The 18,754-nt window shown below is 36.8% G+C and overlaps 2 protein-coding genes across 3 annotated transcripts; both read right to left on the bottom strand.

Annotated features, from left to right (window-relative positions):
- Positions 1-298: 298 nt before the first annotated feature.
- On the bottom strand, positions 299-2,676 carry LOC124335796 (TAF6-like RNA polymerase II p300/CBP-associated factor-associated factor 65 kDa subunit 6L). Of its 2 annotated transcripts, none has more exons than XM_046789255.1 (6): positions 2,275-2,676; positions 1,868-2,212; positions 1,619-1,792; positions 1,408-1,515; positions 1,118-1,345; positions 299-1,043 (listed from the first exon to the last, which is right to left on the bottom strand). In XM_046789255.1, exons 1-6 carry the CDS (start codon positions 2,455-2,457, stop codon positions 474-476), a joined length of 1,608 nt encoding a protein of 535 aa, XP_046645211.1. In that variant the 5' UTR covers positions 2,458-2,676; the 3' UTR covers positions 299-473. The 2 variants fall into 2 exon arrangements, with proteins under 2 accessions (XP_046645211.1, XP_046645210.1); XM_046789254.1 differs by having other exon boundaries at positions 1,408-1,518; positions 2,275-2,644.
- Positions 2,677-2,807: 131 nt separating this feature from the next.
- Positions 2,808-4,812, bottom strand: LOC124335797 (serine protease HTRA2, mitochondrial-like). The gene is made up of 9 exons (XM_046789256.1): positions 4,555-4,812; positions 4,370-4,478; positions 4,140-4,269; positions 3,930-4,016; positions 3,733-3,860; positions 3,590-3,659; positions 3,360-3,522; positions 3,092-3,254; positions 2,808-3,026 (listed from the first exon to the last, which is right to left on the bottom strand). The coding sequence occupies exons 1-9, from the start codon at positions 4,760-4,762 to the stop codon at positions 2,864-2,866; spliced, it is 1,221 nt and encodes a 406-aa protein (XP_046645212.1). The 5' UTR covers positions 4,763-4,812; the 3' UTR covers positions 2,808-2,863.
- Between the last annotated feature and the right edge of the window lie 13,942 nt (positions 4,813-18,754).

The following is an 18,754-nucleotide window of genomic DNA, read 5'->3' as shown; positions in this document are numbered from 1 at the left end:
AGCTAATAACTGAATTCTAATTTATTTTCATTGGATATTCCATCAATCTTCTTAACGTGTTATGAGACAATGCTGTTGGCGCAAATAATATGAAATTTTAAAATTCCTAGATCTGCTCAATTCAAGTAAAAATTTATCAAAAGTGTAGCTGTAGGCTGTAGCCTACTTAAAAAATACTACGAGCTTAATTAAAAAATTAGAGGTAACGTGATTTTATGACATCATGTTTCGAAAATGTCAAATTTTAATCTTAAATACTCTTTTTCCATGGAATTGATTTTTATCTACACTGTCTTCATTAGTTTTGTTCTGTGAGGAATTTTTATTCTCAAATGTTTATGTTAATTTAATTTACAACGCAATTCATAGCTGAAATAACCTACAATTCCGACACTTTATATTCGTGAAACATTGAGAACCATATTTTTTCCTATGTAACAATTTTTTGCGGGATGAATTCCGAACGAACATTTTTACAAAATTAAATCAACCGGATTGTAGAAAAACAACGTTGAGTTGGCGAGAAAACACTTTGACAAACATTTGAACTTTGAATTAGATAAAATGGCAAAGTTGGAAGGTGATCCTTTAACGCAGGGCGATACCTTTTTCTTCAACAATTGCACAGGTCGTTGTTTCCAGTTTCTGACACGGAGATTTATGTTAGCCATTCGAAGAGGGTTCCTGTCAGAATAATCAAAGACATCAAAGAGATCGATAGGTACTGGCGGATCGTGAGGTTTTCCGTTGAGGTTGTATCGCCATTTGGACTGAGGTACAGGCTTATGCCGTGTCTTTAAAGTCCAGTAGAGTTCATCACAGGAATCACCAACTTTCTCGGCACGATCTCTCTGAACTTGCTGGCAAAGTGATAATGGAAAATGACCGATGCGAAGTACCGATGAGCCCATCAGTTCACTGGTTAGTCGATAAATTTCCCATCCCTTATTCCATAACTGCTCTGGCATCAAACTGCTTTTATCTGCGTCTGCGGTTTCCTCCAATATTCTCATCTTGTAGCGCAGGACATCAATGACAGCACTCTAAATTTTTTAAGAGTGGAAAAGAAACATAAATAAACATTGTAAAATGATATGCACACTAAAAATAACAATACAATTAAAGCATCTTCCAGGTAGAGGACATCCTTGTCACTTTCGGCCATTCCATAAAGTTTATTTAATAAGGCATTCCAATGTTGCGCAGTGGCAATATCCAGATAATTACTGCTTAGGCACCTTAAGGCCATCAATGCCCTACATTGCACACTGATGTGACGATCAGCGTCAGCAATGACACGTTTCAAGTTTTGAACAACGTCTTGGACTGAGCCATCGATTGACAACTGAATAATCACAAAGAATTTTAAGCATTCAGAACTTTTGTTAAAGGTATTAAAATAAATACTTTGGCTAGAATGTGTAAAATGCTAGAGATCAGCTGGAAGATGCTGTCGTCTAATTTCTCTCCTCCATGATTCAAAATAAGATCTTGTATCAACTGAAGGAAACATTCCTGCTGAATAAGTAAAAAAGTTTTTTTTTTTTTTTTTTTTTTTTTTTTTTTTTTTTAAATTCCAACAGTATAGATATTTTAATGGATTGTGTGTTGTGACTACCTCTGATCCAATGTGAAGATGAGGATTGTTCAACAGTGCATTGAAAATTCTGGGAATCCTTCTGACAACATGAGAATTTTCACTGGTGAACCCAACTAAATTTCTTAAAAACCCAGAAAGGGTAGGCATCAAGGGCTGCAGTTTGGGATTCTCACGCAAGTTGGCCAAAGCCACCTACAGTTTGATACAAATTTCAGTTAATAAAGCATACCATTAAGTAAACCTGTAAGAACACAATCTGCTGTTCACCTTAACAACATATTCTGAAGTGCTAAGTAAAGACTGAGAAATTTTCTCAAAGTATTGAAAATAAATCTCTGGTTGTAGTTTGTCTTCAGAATCTAAAGCAAGATACTGGATTGTCAATTTCATAGGAGAGTAAACTTCTACATCTGTTTCAATGGGATATTCCTGTGTGAGTTCCACTACTCTGTCTAAAGAACTGTAAATATCAAACTCTGGTAAATACAAAAAATCCTCTGGAGTAGAATTGGGTCCATGAACTTGTGGAACATCACTCCAACGAAGGGCAAGGTTAACATCATCCTTGGTTAGTTTAGATCGTTTGCTGTGACGTAAAATCTGACTGCAGCTCTAAGAAGCATTCAATCAATTGAAATTGATAAGTTATGATAAAAGAAGAAAAATATCTATACCTGTATTAATTCCCTCAATCTATACGAAGTATCTTCAGCAAGACTTTTTGAAAGAATTGATGGTACATTTGGATACCCAGCTGAATCAGCAATGAGCTGAATGGACTCAGGAGAAATTTGGATGAACTTCTTTTCAGACCCTGCTTTGTCAGAATTCTTCTCATTATTCACATCATTGTTCATCTTTCTTGTCACACAAAGAGATGGTTTCTCTTGTATTGAAAAGCAGTGCAATTGATACAAACATTAAACAGATAATCTCATGAGGCAAACTAGTAAACTGGGAGACTTCACGCCGGAGATTTCAAACTGAGCCGTCTGCAAACAACCTCCATTCCACCGCCAATATTTAGTTATTTTGTTAACAGTAGATGGCTCTGAGTGCTTGTATGACTATGTGCCCGCCAAAAATGCTTATTTGATTATTCAAACTTCTTGCGGGGCAAAATTTTTTTCACAATCACTACCTCAAAAGCTCAAATCAGACTAAAAACTCTTGGAGCTGCAAGTATACAAAAGAATTGAAATTCATGTTGATTTTAAAATTTTATTCTTTGCATGACAAATCAAACAGAAAAGATTAATTTGATCAATCTTCCAAGGAAATAAGGAAATTAATCTTTTCTCGTTTCCTGATGACTGATATTTTAATTTGACTTTCATTTTCTTCAAGATTTTTGTAAATATCCTGAGAATTTATCGTAGGTTTATCGTTTATCGACACAACGACATCACCTGGCTGAAGTCCTCCCCTATATTAAAATCTTTATATCAATCCATCTTTGAAAAAAACAATACAATTTTAGCGTAGTCTTACCAATGTGCCGGACTTCCAAGAACAACTTTCCATACCAACACACCATGTTTTACATTAGGTGGAAGTTCAGTACCCCTCAATTGTAGTTCGGTTATCAGTTCGGTAGTAAGAGTCAACAATGTAACACCCATATAACGACGTTTAAACTCCTTCTCAGTATTTTCTAACAGCAACAACAAAAATATATGGAAAAACATAATCACATACAACACTGAGGATCTTGGATATAAATATCTTTGTAACACATAAAATTAATAAAGAATAATACCTTTTTCTACTCCTTTATTTGAAGAACAATTCTTGAGAATGGAGAGAAAATCTTTTACATGATCGATGGGAATTGCGAAAGAAATGCCTGCAGTAACTTTCATTGCGTTGACACCAACTACTTCTCCGTCGAGATTAATGAGTGGGCCCCCCGAATTACCAAACTGAAAATAAGACCATATGTTATTGTGTTTTTAAAAATACAAGAACAATGACTATTGCTAAATTTACAGTGATTGATGCATCAGTCTGAATATATTCCATTTCTTTTCCTTTATTTAATCCAAGCTCTGAGCTTCCCCTAGAAAGAGATTTACAGAATTATAGGCTATACCTTTTAGCTTTTTAAACATAGGCTACACTATTTTATTTACCTGTTAATAGAGGATACCACTCCAGCAGTGATGGTGTTTGTTAGAGATAAAGGACTGCCAACTGCAACTACCCATTCTCCTGGTCTGACAGTAGATGAGGAACCAAGCTTCAGAGTTGGTAATCCTTTCTACAGGAACCAATAAGATGTTATTTTTGTGAGATAATCATCTTTAACAGATGCTGCTGTTTTTCTTACACATTGAATTCTCACAGTAGCAAGATCAGTTACTGTGTCAATATTTTCAATAATCCCTTGGAACATTCTTCCATCATGAAGCTTAACCTAAAGATACAAATTTCCCTATTATTGAGGGCATAATTTTTTCCTTGCCTACTCATTGTGTTTAATACTTCACCATCAATTTTATACAGTATTTACTCTATCATTTCATCCATAATGATTTACCTGTACCGAACTATTTGGTTGTCCAAGGACAACATGTGCATTTGTTACAATTAATCCATCACCTTCAATAATAAAACCTGACCCATGAGACACAGTCTGCTGTGGAGCACTAAAATTGTAAAAAGAATTCCTGCAAAACATAATGTGAAATTTAGATTTTGTTTAATGTGAGTATTAAGTTGGTTGAATGTGATTCAAAAGAAAATTAGATTTTAATAACTGCATGAAACCTTAAATTTGATTTGATTTCAATAAAAACAACTCCAGGAGCCACTTTTTCAACAACATCAGCAATGAAATTACACTTTTTTCTTGGACTTTCATCATTAAGTTCACCACCTTAAAATCCAATAATCAAATGAAAATGGATAATGACCCAAATAATAAAATAAGTTATTATGAAATGAATCCAAACTTTTAGAAGTGGCAAACAACTTATTATTGTGTAAATGGAACTCGAACAGGAGAGCTCCTAAGGCAACTCCTGCTAACTTCCACGATATATTACACCAACAGTATTTCTGCAAAAATTCATTTCGACTTTTAAGGGAATTATAACGAAGGACGGCAAACTTTCGGTTTATAAAAGTAAGTTTTTTTATCATACGATAAATCGAAGACATTTGTACTGTTTATGAATTGTAGCTACTGTTATGGTTCAAGGCAGGGTTGCCACTCTTAATTTTGTTCATCCCAAAATACGGTCAGACTCAGAGCAGAGCTCTGGTCAGAGCTATAGAATACTGGTAACTAGCGCCACTGCCATGTTAACTCCTCTCGGAAATTTTCTCTGGGGTTGAAGCAGAGTTATAGATGTATAACCATAGTGGAGTAAAGTTATATTTTAACCTAGAACAAACTGCAAGAATTGATTTTCTTAATGAACTTTATTACTATCAAGGTAATAAATACTTGTTCAAAACCCTACGAAGAAATAATTATATTTACTATTAAAAATATTGAATTTAAATAAAAAATTTCATTTAACTATAAATTAAATACCGAATTTAAAATATTAAAAATAAAAGAAAGTCATGAAATTATACCTTGTGATAGGCTACATCATATCACCAAATATGAATGTTTTCTGTCGAATGGCATTCTAGTTGTATAATTTAGAAGTTGTTACATTTTTAAAAATTTACAGTGCCGCCAAAAAGGTTTAACACGGGCTCTTATGCCCGATAGTCCCTAAGTAAAGTGACGATAACTTATAAACTATAGGACCTAAGTTTTTTCTATTTTTATTAAAAAATAAAGAACATCCTAGCGTATAAGAATTGATCGTTGAATTATGGTGTTAATAGGACTTTTTATTTAGTTATTCATACTTAAACTTAGTCTATGATTTTGTCTTATTAAATACAACAATTCCCACCACGAGTGTTGTCATCGTTTTCCTGTCAAGCAAGCAAAAAATTAACAAAGTTTCAGTAGATGGCCGCTGTTGGCGCTGACAATTAGGTCTAAATCGATACTTAAGCTCATTTTCCCACTTTCGATTCGCGATATTGGCTGCAACTTTAGGAAAAATTTCCGAGAGGAAAATTTTACAGGCAGTGGTTCTACTATCATCATAGCTCTGGGTTGAAGCCAATTTTAGCAATCGATAGTGAAAATCGGAGCTAAGATATCCATCTCGACTCTTACTACTCCTCCACTTTTGCCTCCATTCCTATACTATTCCTATACCCTATTTCCCCACACACCCGCCGTGGCGCTTATAGCTACGGGACAGGGCAGGCAAGCAGCAGGCTTCACTTCCAGAGAAAAAAAGCAATGGAAGGGCTCGCCATATGAGTGGCGGTACCAGTATTCTATAGCTCTAATACGGTGTACCGGAGCAGGGCCCAGGGCTGTGTCCGGGGTAGGGCTGTGGCCCGGGCGATGAAAACCCGGGCCACCGCCCGGGCTGAACGAAAAAAAACCCAACCCGACTCGACCCACCGAGGCATTTTTTTTAACGGGGCGGGCGACGGGTTGAACCCCCGAGTCCGCGGGCCAACCCGAGCGGTGGCGCCATCTAGTAGTCACATAGAGAAGCTCGTTATTCTCTATGCCTGCGGCCTCAAAATATTGCCGCCAAATGCTCTACGATAATTTCGTAGCATGAAAAGTAGGATAAGTGGTAGAAAAGGGCGTTCAGGGGTGTTCAGAAGACAGAATTGACATGTCACTGTTGGAAGAAGACGATAATTAAGAAATTTAGGGAATTTTTTTAAGTTTGTAAAAAAAAAAGTGTGTTTGACCCGATTTTTTACCCGGGCCGTTACCCGACCGGTAAAATTTTTTTGACCCATGGGTTGGCCCGGGCCAAACCCGGTCACTCAGTTGGCCCAACCCGCTACGACCCGCGGAAGAAGAAAAACCCGTCTAAAAAAACCATTAAAAAAAACCCCGCTAAAAACGTCCCGGGCCACAGCCCTAGTCCGGGGCCATGAAAACCCGGGCCACAGCCCGGGGTAAAGAAAAAAAAACCCAAAATATATCAACCCACCCAGGCATTTTTGTACGGGGCGGACGGGTTGAACCACCGGGTCCACGGGCCAACCCGAGGGGTGGCGCCATCTAGTACTCACATAGGGAATCTCGTTATTCAATATGCCTGCGGCCCCAAGAAAGACTAAAAATATTGCCGCAACTCCGCGAGAATTTCGTAGCATGAAAATTAGGATAAATGGTAGAAAAGGGCGTTCAGGGGTGTTCAGAAGACAGCGTTGACGTGTCGCTGTTGGAAAAAGAAGATAATTTAGAAATTTAGGGAATTTTTTAAAATTTGTAAAAAAAAAAGTCTTTTTACCCGATTTTTACCCGGGCCGTGACCCAGACGGTAAATTGTTTGTGACCCGTTGGGCGACACGGGGCGGACCCATTTACGCCATTGACCCAACCAAGGGTGGACCCATTTACGCTATTGACCCAACCCGCTCAAACCCGTGTTAAAAAAAAAAACCATCTGGGCAACCCATGAAAAAAAAACACGCCCAAATACCTCCGGGCCACAGCCCTAAGCAGGGGTATGAAGAGATGGTTGCCAATGACAATGTGTCATTCATGATGGCACTCTTTCCAAATTCGACATGTTGCACCCAGTTAACATGGAAAATCGGCCCGAGGGAAGAAAAGGGATAGTAGAATTCTTCCCTCGGTGCGAATCTCCATGGTTACTAACTGGGTGCCAACATGGAGGATTTTGAAAGAGTGCGTTCACAAAACAGGGGGGGGGTAGCGTCAGTCACTTCCTCTATTTCTCATTCTAATAAATTGATCAAAAAAGAAAAATTAATTCGATATACAGTACGCCAGGTACTGGATCACCCCGGTCCAAAGTAGTGTTTTACCTGCGTGAGATAGGCCTAACGATGTTTCGCGCGGGAATTTTTTTAGTAGACAAATTGGAGCTACAAGTTTCCTTTTTTTTTCATGACAAGAATACTAACCAATTCAGGTTTTCCACCAATTTCTGCAAGAAAGGTGCCTTTAAAGGGTGGCTGAGAGCCTGCAAAACATTCTCCCAGTTCTGTAGGCAGTTTGGACAGTCCCGCTCCTTGTTGTGTAATACCTTACATTTAAATGCTACTGCACCCTTGCACCGAACATATTCATCTGAAATGTGAACTGCATTTTTGTCTAATTGCGGCTTGACACGTAGTGACTGCCTTGCCACCAATCTCTTTCTCCGTTCTATAAGCAGTAGCGGTAGAAAGAGAAAAAGGGAAACAATTTGCATCAAACCGTTATGCATTTACCACTGGAGAAAGATAGCGGAGTTTCACCCACAGTGTCGACACACAATCTACAGATTTCGTTGAATTAGACTTGTCTTTGTACGTGCTATCAATTTGTGATTCGGACTACACGCATCAAAAACATTTTGACGCTTAACGGCATTGCTAGTGGAATACCTTCCAGTCTAAGGTTGGACAATAAACAACATTAGAATGATTGCCGATTACAGTGCTTTTGTATTCCCTAATCGACGTCTCATGATTTTTTTCAGTTTTATTTTAGTCGGTTTCGGTTTTGGAGTGTTTTCAGCGAGTTTCCCTGGCGTGCTCACGTTTGGGTACTGGTTGGCATCACTCACATTGGCTTTTTAAATGACTGAGCCCCACTTAACCAAAGGAGGACACTCTGCCGACGCGACGCTGGGTTGAGCGACGACACAATCGTTCGATGATTCCACCAGAATTCCGGCAGCCACGTTTTCTGCCAATTTTGTAGCTTCGTCGTATTGCTTGAGGTTGTTGAATAATCTGATGTCGACAGCGGGATCGAAGAACTTCATAAGGTGCGCCTGTAATTTTGGTTTTGTGCGCTCTATGTTACCGTTCTTCCTGAAACGAAGAAATTTACACAAATTACATACACATTATAGGAAAGCATACGAAAAATGATTTTTTATAATAAAATTTTGTTTCGACGGATCGCATGGATCAAATGCATCCAAAGTTCATTAACGTTTGGTTGATATTGGAGACAAACAATAACCCAGTTTCATGAAATCTAGCATTGGATTTTGGACGCTACGGAAGCCCGGTAAACCAAAAACTTTAAAGTCGATTTACTCAGGGATGCGTTCATTTGCACAAACTTTCCCATACACCATTCGAATCGGCTTAACGAGCTCTATCGAATGGCGTTAAGTTTGATTAGATTGGAGATTCCGTGCCACTCTAGGCCACTGCCGAAATACGTATTATTGGAATATACATGATAATAATTGTAATGATGATTTTCTCCTGACAACTTTGAAGTACCCTCTTCCCTATATTTTTGTTCCCCGCCCTTTATACTTCTTGGTAAAATTGTCATCCCTTTTTTCTTCATGAAATCCACGATCGTGTAATTCTTACAAACAATTCGGTTTTATAGTAAGCAGTAAATAATACCAACGTAATGCAATTTTAAAAATAAAAATCACAAGATCGTTACTCTTAAGCAATCGATTTTTTTCTTCTCTTCTCCCGAACACAATACGAAATTAATTCATTATCATCATCATCACACAATAAAAAAAACGAAGAACACGACAAAAAAATTAATACAAGAAAAAAAACCCGGATTAATCTCGGATCCTCATCGGAGTGGTTGATGAACTGATTCTTACAACGGCCATTGAACTACGTACTTACCGTCCACATTTTTTGGACTAAGGGGATCATTTAGTTTTTAAATTTGTTCCTACATTCCACCTTGAAGTCGGAGGATATGTATTTTAGGTAGACGCCAAATGGTGTGATTATGTCAATTTCCTCTCGTTTCAAGAACCGTTCTGTTTCGTTCAATTCTTTAGGGTTACGCCATGCCATTTTCACTGATGCTATGACACGTAGAAAATGTGTGTCTCGCGGTGGAATTTTTTTTACTAGACTAAAATTGAAGCTACTAGTTTCATTTTTTTTCCTCGTAAAGACCAATGAATACTCTATATCAATGATGTTTTATTTAAAAAAAGGTAAAAGGGATCTGTATTTTATTGTATCGTTTTTAAATATTGTATTACCCCAAAAATGTGCCGCATGGCCTGTCCCTATACCCACGGCATGGCCTATGGATATGGGGGTGACAAAACGGGAGGAAATCCTTTGTCTTCGAATACTCCCCCGTGCCACTCTTTTAGGGGTGTACAAATACACCAGTTCAAGGAATACTAAACTTTTTGGCTAGGACGAGTTTCAAATTATCTAAGAAGTAAGTCATTTTTATTTTCACTTGTTGATTTTATTTTAAAAACTTCAAATTTCTTAAAATGTTATATGGATGTTGCAAATTTGTTTCGAGAATTTGAAGTAATGGTCAAATGTGGCAATGATATACCCAAACGTGATCAAATTTATGGAATTTGTAAACAAATGCATAAAAACCAATTCATATAATGAATGATGGCGATGACGATGACGGATTTAGCGACTGCGACGCTAATTAAATTACTGCGTGATGTACGGAAAACATACATCATGTTCCCAAACCAAATGCTCTATAAGTACATGAGTATTATTACCGTAAAACTATTTTTAACTATTTTATTATAACATATTTAAACATCGTCAATTGTCTTTTGTTGAAATGTTGGAATTACTTAATTTGTTTAATTATTGTCAACATATTTATCAATGTGTCATATTCTAATGTATTCCAACTTTCATGAAGTATTCAACACAACTATATATATTTGATTTTCATTTAATTACAAAGCAGGTTTTGACATGGAGGCTACGCGTCAGTTGCCATCTTCTCGGAAAAGATCTTATGGAGAAATTATTGATAAACTTAGTGTTCCGAAAACTGACCTTGCATTATTTTTTGAAACAAAAGAACAAAAAAGCAAGAATTTGTAGATACATGGAATAAACATAGGTTTACGGTAAAAAATCTGATAAACACTGACCAGATCACCGTTTGGTCAATCAAAACTTAACATTCGGGGTACTTTTGTGACACAAAATAAAGGAGGAGACTGGATTTATAGAACACCAGAAAACTACTATAATATGGGGAACAGAAATTGTAGAAAACATCTTGTTGAATATTAGAACAACAGCACTGACTTTATAAATGGACCCAAAATGTGTTGAAAGTCTTTATGCTAATAGTTCTTGGTATCTGTTATTGCAACTCAAGCTACAGTAAATGGAGTAGTTCAAACATTTGGTAAAGTGTTAGGTTTGTTAGATAGTTAATATAGCTGGAGGTCTAAGTGAAAAATGAGAAAGATTTATCGGGAAAATAGATATTCCTGGGACAGGACGTTGCATGGATACCACATTTGACCCACCTTTTTCGTATAACCCACACGCATCTGGAGAAACAGTAACTTATCATCCTGATCTTGGTCATGTTTACTATAAAATTAATTTGGAAAATAATGGTGGGTATCAAGATGCACAAAGCAATGAGAATAGAGAAAGTAGGCTTCTGGGAAAAGTATTGCGAATCAAGGTTGCTAAAATGGAAGATAATCTCACAGCTTTTAAAAAATGGTTGAAATATTAAAAAAACAACAAAAAATTACACATGTATAATTATGTAATATATGGTAATACGTAACGATACTGGAGAATACGACTTTTCCTTCGGATTTCCCAGAAGAAAAATTTAAACGCCATATGCAAAATATAAAAGACATTTTGTTTTCTAGAACATATTATGGTATCCGCCAGTTTCGGCACTTTTTTTTTGGCCCAGCAGTTTCGTCGGGTTCAGCACCCTATATAAATACACATCCTTTCCATATTAATTAAAGCGTCAGTTTCGGCACAAACTTTATCCCTGTTCGACACCAATAAAAAATTCTTTTTTTATTGTTTTTTTTTATCTTGTGCAATTTAATTTCTTTTATATTTTTTATCACTATATTTGCTGTATAACTTGGAAAAAAATGTTTAACGTTTATATATTTCGGTTTAAGTCATTATGTTCAAATAGACAATGCAATCAATCCCGGCGAAAAGTGTTATAGGCTCCTAGGTCCCTTTTTTCGTTTCCTAAACATGGTAGAACGATGTCTCTTTGAGCGTTGGCCCTTTTCAGGCCTTGGTTCACATCATTCTCCCACCTCGTTTCCATCTTCAAAATCCGCATGATCGGTGCCCCATTCGTCATCAAATGGCATGTTTAAATCTATAGCAATGTTGTGTAGGAAATAGCATGCTTAGGTTAATCATATATAAAACATATTTTAGTTGGATGATCGGCAATACTTTTGTTACCTGTAGTTACGCAACAAGACGCTTTAACTGGCATCATACGAATTTCCGAATCCAAAACAATTATTCTTTTCTTTCAAATGCCAAAAGTTCGTTGAATTACACAGCGTGTAGTTTTATGAGCTGCATTGAATCTAGTCTAGAGAAGTTATTTACAGTAAATTTAGTCGAAACATTTCAACGTGTTAATTAATAGGACTACCTTGTATGCTTCAGTTCATTTTAAGGAATAATTAGGTAGGAAGTGTTGGGATGGCCACTATCACCCAACATTATAATAGTTCCAAAATCTCTTGCCTCCAATTTGTTTATATGGTGCTACACTTAAAAATTGATGAATCATGGCAAAATCCGGGTTTTTTGCACAAAAACTATTAAGAATTTATGATTTGCATCACAAATACCCTTTTGATATGGAAATGTCCTGAATGAATTTTCATTATATTACTTGTAGTATACGTACTTGGACGTTAATGGAATAATAATTTTTACGATTTACGTATGCCTTCTCGTGCATTGTTGGTCGCTGCAGCCTAATATTTATTCCATCGATACAACTAATTATATTCTGGGAATGCGAGCTATCTCAGCAAACTGGGTCTTAAGCTTGTTTAAATTTTTATAGATTATGACAAAGGGATATATTTACTCAGGTTTAGATGAACACCTCGTCGCCATCGAAATGCGAAAAGGGAACATAACACCGCCAGACCAGGCTGCCGTTGAATCCCTGAGGATTTTAACTAATAGCATTTGGCCTAGGATTTTCCTTACCACCCCGACCCCATTAAATGCTATTTTCACGTCAGGCTGATGCTGAAATAGCGACGACCTAATCATTTTCGCCAGTGCTGTGCTGTACTTTGTAGTCTGTGGCAGTAATATACTATGAAAATTTTTAAAAACTAATTTTGTTTGGAAAACATCTAGTGATCTTCCATAAATTCCTGAAAAGTTGGCAAAAGTTGGCGAGTTGAACAAAATGGGACAAAAAAATTGAAAACCTGGAAAACACATCGTCAGTTGGAATATGTGCAGGAAAGTCTAAGCGGAAAATTGTCTTTTTTCCCCAAGCAACAAATCCAGACAAGAGCTACGAAGTATCTGAACATGGGCTATTTCAACGTTTACTAAAGGAAACAACAGCAAAAGAGATCGGAAATGCACAAGCCAATGAAACGTCAACAATCCTCAAAGAAATGGACCTGAAGTCTAAGATTACAAAAATTGAAACAACAAATGGTTTCCTGTTAGTTCTATTGAAAAGGACTACATTTTCGTCGTATTAGAAAAAAATTATAATACAAGATGATTGTCATCGTTAATGTATTTTTTCCATAAATATGACTATCATTATGTATGTTACTATTAGTTAAGTACAACACTTTGTTCGACGAAATAAATGAAAAAGTCACTCCCAATTTTGTCTAATGTATCATTTAAAAAATGGAAAAATTGATCAAAATATTAAACAAAATTTTGACGAAAACTACAATACAGACAATACAGAATGTCAAAAGTGGAGGAAGTTACAGGAACTAGTGAATCAAATTAAATGATTAAATATTATATTTTATATTATTAAATATTATTGATTAAATATATTGAATTAGTGATTAAATATTTTGTGTGCACATTATAATAATAAACAGCTGGAAGTTAGCAACATACAAAGTCATTTGATTACGAAATAACATGAAAAAGCGGGAATTATTCAAGTTATTATGCTGGAATATTGGGACGGAGACGATGCATGTATTTTCAACGGTTCAATACAGTGAACTGTATGTAGTTAATGAATCATTAGTACCTGTAATAGGAACTGGATGTGTAAATCTTGATGATTAATATCAATACAAAGGAGATTACATAGGCTTCTCAGTAATGAATTCTCTTTTGGAAGAAAACCAGGAAGATTTTCACGAGGAAATACATATATTGCGAAAGAAAATCAATTCAGATTGAAATGAATTGGCCTCAAGGAAAAATGGGATATTTGGGGCTGTATGTACTAGGTGAATAATTAAAACAAATAGATGGACGAGTATGAAAAAATACCGTTGAGTGGCCGTTGACAGACAATGCAAGATACAATACAGGTGATTGAAATTAAAATAACTATAAAAATAATTGCTTAAGAGTTAAAATTGGAGACTGAAGTCTATGTAATGTCATCGTTTTCTAATTGGATGAATTGAAAAAAATCAGAATTTTGAACTGAATGCACAGTTATGGTAGCAATGGTAAATCTTGTTTCACCTGGAAATTATGATTTAACTTTTTCAGAAGCTTGTAAACCGTTCACTGAAAAATTAAAGGCCTAGTAAGCAAAGCAAGCCAACACATTAAATATATGTATAACAGTAACTTTTTCCTGTGCAATCACACGTGTAGATCACACTATGTAACTTTTGCAAATTTCGCTTAAACTTTGTGCATTTTATACTTAAAATTTGCATATTTAAGTAAAAATTTGCTAAAATTAACCTCTTTCTGGCAAAATCTTTTCGTTGGTGAACCCTTCGGCTTTCTCTTCCGACCTTTTGGAGGATCACAATTACCGAGAACTGGGATATACTTCTTGACCACAAACAGAAGAATTCTATTGCCAGTTGAAACAATTTTTTTTCAGTTTTTAACTTTTAAATCTCATTTCTTCCAGTGTCTGTGCTTCGCCGGTTGTTTGGAAACAACACACTTTCCGCCTTTAGAGAGGCGTTATCCATTTAGACAGCCTTAATTACCTTGGGTGAAATAAAAAGGTGTTTGAAAAAACTGAAGTGGTTCACCATCCCATTTAATTTAATATTCTTTATATGCATTTGTCTAGATAGGTACATTCCACGAAGCATCACCTCCATCCCCATCATCTCCTTTGAATGAAGTCCATCTTTCTCAACAGTGTGATGGAAATCTTTGTATTCTGGGGATTTTCCGAATAAGTAAATGTCTCTATTTGGGGTAACAAGATTTAACAATTATAACTGTGAAAGGCTTTCTCATACCGCAAAGTCCTAAACTTGACATTAACGAACGCCATGTTTCGAGGTTCGCAAACTCCAGTTTCTGACATGTAGATTACTCTTGTGAAGGGCAAATTCTTTTGTCACTCCAAAACTGTAACATGGACTTTCCTCCCACTGTGAACGAGACGACTTGTGTGATGACACAAAATATAATTACGGCATCTTCATCTGCACCACAACATTCAAGTAACGCTCTAGTCGTGTTAAGGTTTTCTCGTTTACGGGGATCTCTAAAGCTAAAGTTGAGTTAACGTGAAACCATTTTCCATAGAGTTACTGACATCACCAGAAAAGAGATTGATTTACTTTAAGTTGAAGATGGTAATCTGATTGTCGGCTACTTTTCGCAAATCCCTTTCTGCGTCGTATTGGAGATCGCTACAGCATACTAACAACAAACAGCCTTCTTACAGCCATGCAAGTGGTTAATTTAGATTTTCCAGCCGCAGTTCATCTCCGGCCAGCTTCATCTCCAACAAGTTATTCTCCTTTGGAAACATCTGGTGTCTTTTGCTCGTGCCTCTGACATATTTGACATACACGGCTTTCAATGGTGACTTCAGGAAGATCTAGTTGATACTCTAGTTGATATCTTGAAGATCTACTTGATCTACTTGATACTTGGAACGGAAACGATGCCGAGAACGAGTAATTAATTTGACAAGAGGCTTGTATACGTTCACCTTCCATGGTCGTTGTTTGAAGTCGTTTTAAAAACTGTTCCTCTCCATCTAACTTGATTAATGGTCACACTGTCACAAGGAGTGCCTATCTATTCAACACATAATAGACGTTTTTGCAACTATAACAAAATTTATTAAAAATATTATTTAGTTTTCTAGGATAAAAAGCTGGTATAGGCTGTTCATTTCACCTTACTCATTCCTTTTGCATAAACATCAAGGTAATGGGACTTGACCTTTCGTAAAGAAGGGAAAGCCAGACGCACAAAGGCTGTCGGGAGTTTCTTAGTCTATACCTGCTGCATGATGCAGAGGAAATTCGGAAGAATCCAGAGCAATGCCACTAGGCTACTATTATGCTTATGTGCATAGATCGAAAATAAGTACAAAAACAGCACTGTTTGGCCCCCTTCCTATCGGTCCATGTTTATGCAGAACGTTCGTACAACAACGTAGACAGAACACCCGATCACCTCAAAGCTGCTGCTGGTAAGCTTAATCAACTTTCTTATCTACCTTATTATAATTTGTTTTGGTGGATAATAATTCTCATGTCGATGAGTGGGAGGACTTTGATAGATTTAGTGACTTTTTACCACTCCCTAGTGATTCAGAGGAAATTAGCGAAGATGAGATGGAAAATGAATACGCAGAAAATGGCGGGTCAAGTGACAGCGACAGTGATATTGACGGTGGTGCTGATGAGTTTAAATTTCGAAATTTTTCGCCCTATGGGCTTTAACTTGGGGAATCAAACAAAATGCCGTCGATGCTTTGCTCAAAATATTTCGTCTTTTTGAGTGGGGATTATCTCTACCGAAGACGACCCAAACTTTATTAAAAACACCTCGAAAGGTCACTGGGATCAAATCGGTTCCTCCAGGGAAATATTTTCATTTCGGTATCTTAAGTAGTCTTTTGAGAGTCATTGGTTCGATGCGAGAAAGAGACATTCCCTCATCTGTTGAAATATTAATAAACGTCGATGGGATTCCCATATCGAAGAGTGAGTGATCAGTTCTGGTCGTTTCTTGGATGCATACTCATCTAACTGGAATCGAAGGCAAAGATGGAAGAAACATCGTGCGCTCTATTGCGAAGCGCTTAATTTCGAATGAACTGTATAAAAATATTTCCTGGTTCGGCCAAAAGGGCAACCGTAATCTCTCTGTAACCAACATCGGGAAGGCGATCATGAGTAAATTTTTATTTGTTATAATTCTTAAAAGTTGTAACTCAATTTGAAAATTAACTTTGATTAGGAGCAGCAAAGCGTGAAAAGCCTGCCATCAGTGAAAGGGATGTGGTCGATGTTATGATAGACTTTCTAAGACAAGGATAAACCAAGGAGAGTTGTGCAACAGCAAAATGATTAAATTCTATGATTTATGAACATCTCGTTTATATTTTCAGTCCTCCTTTTATTTGTGTTTTCAGCTCTTTGTTTTGCAATGCTTAATTTTGTTGTTTCCATTCATCCGCTAAATTTTTTGTTCCGTGCATTCGCTTGATGTTACCAAGACTGACGCATTCATCGTTTCAATAAAAAAGTTTTGCAACGTGAACGATGGAGGTTTTTTTTTATTTATTATGTGTTTTTTTATAATAAAACAACAATGAGTAGATGCAGATCTAAACGCGAAATCAAAGCCCAGGAACGTCATATTAATATCCGGAGTAATGAATCTGGGATGTCCGTCGGCACCAATTTGAGTAGGTCATATAACGTTTTTCAAATCTCCGAACGCCCTCCTGTTCGGATGTCTGGCGGTCCAGTGGTCCAAAGTCTCTGATCGGCTAATATTCGATCTTCTTGGCTATCCAGAATGGCAAAATAAGTCCTGGCCAGGATGCTGGAGAGTCCTATGCTCAAACAGTTACCCCTGCCCCGTCAACCCCTACACATTCAGTTGACTTTACTACCCCTACCCTGTAAAACACAACATTTACAGTTGATTTTTCTGCCATCCTCTTTACTAGCCGCTCTCTCAATCCCTTCAATCGAAGGACTTTAATACAGACATCATTCAGGAGTTTATCTAATTCAAATTCGTCATCTCGTCGTCGTCTTGACTTTCCTCCAGTGGTGATTCAATCCCCTGATAGATTTGGTAATCGTCGTTGGTAAGCTTCATACGACGACCGAATAGTATTAGACTCTTTAAAGGGGTGAATTTGAGATAAAGCACGAAAAGATTCTCCTAGAATGATCGATATAACGCCTCTAAAACGGATTGCTGCCACATTTACTGGTTCCTGATAAATTATTTTGCATTCCTAAAAGCGAATGCGCGTTAAAGATTTTTTTCTAAAGCTGGACAGTGCACAACTAAAGAATTCGAATTGGGTTAACGTCTGAAGACCCTAACGTTCTATGTTGGCCAATCTTCATTCACAGATTGTAAATCAATGAATGAATATTAAGCATACTGACTAACGGTAAAATATGAACTGCTCAAAAATCAAAACGATCTTCGTCTGTTGTATAATTGTAGAAATGAAAATGGGTATAAGGCTTATTAAACTTCAAAGGTATCCGCAGAGCAAATAGTCGTGCGGCTTGTCGACTAGTACGCACCGTATAGTGGTGGTTAGTGGAACTGCTGCTGCAAGTTTTTCTTGATTCACAGTTTGATTGGTATTTTATTGTCGAGTTAAAATTTTTTTAAAGGTCGGCTAGTTACCTGTTATGGCAGACCCTTTAAATGAAATCATCCCGATTGTAAGAAGCCCAAATACCAGAAATTGCATGCTGTTAACACTCTGCATTTAGACTTTATTTTTTTCAAAATTATTAAGCTAACCAGCGCAGCAGCCTTGAGGTGATTTCAAAAGGACTGAATCAGGTGGAATGGAAATCAGCCAACCTGCTTGACTGCCAGGAATACTTCTTTGCACGCCTAAAACAGAATTACAAATTACTGTACGATATACTTGTTAAATTTGTGGTAAATAAACACAACATACCTGCCACATGGCCGCTTCACAATTCATCAGAAATTCCTTTAACTTCGGAAAATTGTTAGCCTATCACCGTCCGGATAAGGAAGCTAAATTGAAGGTTGTTTTTTTTAGGGGGGGGGGGAAATTGCTACCTTAGGATTACTGTAAATTATCCGGGTTAGTTTTAAGACTCGATAATTAACATGATTATTAGTAAAACTGTCACAGGGAGTGCTTATCTATTCAACACATAA

This window comes from Daphnia pulicaria, chromosome 4 (genome assembly GCF_021234035.1).
Source record: "Daphnia pulicaria isolate SC F1-1A chromosome 4, SC_F0-13Bv2, whole genome shotgun sequence".
Lineage (NCBI taxonomy): Eukaryota > Metazoa > Arthropoda > Branchiopoda > Diplostraca > Daphniidae > Daphnia > Daphnia pulicaria.
Note: the sequence above shows the minus strand (reverse complement) of the source record. Positions and strands in the feature narration are given on the sequence as shown.

Coding starts and splice junctions, on each gene's coding strand:
- LOC124335796 (XM_046789254.1), bottom strand. CDS start 2,457: ATGAACAATGATGTGAATAATGAGAAGAATTCTGACAAAGCAGGGTCT. Junction 1,793..1,867: donor CTTCAGAATATGTTGTTAAG/GTGAACAGCAGA, acceptor ATCAAACTGTAG/GTGGCTTTGGCCAACTTGCG. Junction 1,346..1,407: donor TTTTACACATTCTAGCCAAA/GTATTTATTTTA, acceptor GTGATTATTCAG/TTGTCAATCGATGGCTCAGT.
- LOC124335797 (XM_046789256.1), bottom strand. CDS start 4,762: ATGTCTTCGATTTATCGTATGATAAAAAAACTTACTTTTATAAACCGA. Junction 4,270..4,369: donor GAAATCAAATCAAATTTAAG/GTTTCATGCAGT, acceptor TATGTTTTGCAG/GAATTCTTTTTACAATTTTA. Junction 3,523..3,589: donor AGACTGATGCATCAATCACT/GTAAATTTAGCA, acceptor TCTTATTTTCAG/TTTGGTAATTCGGGGGGCCC.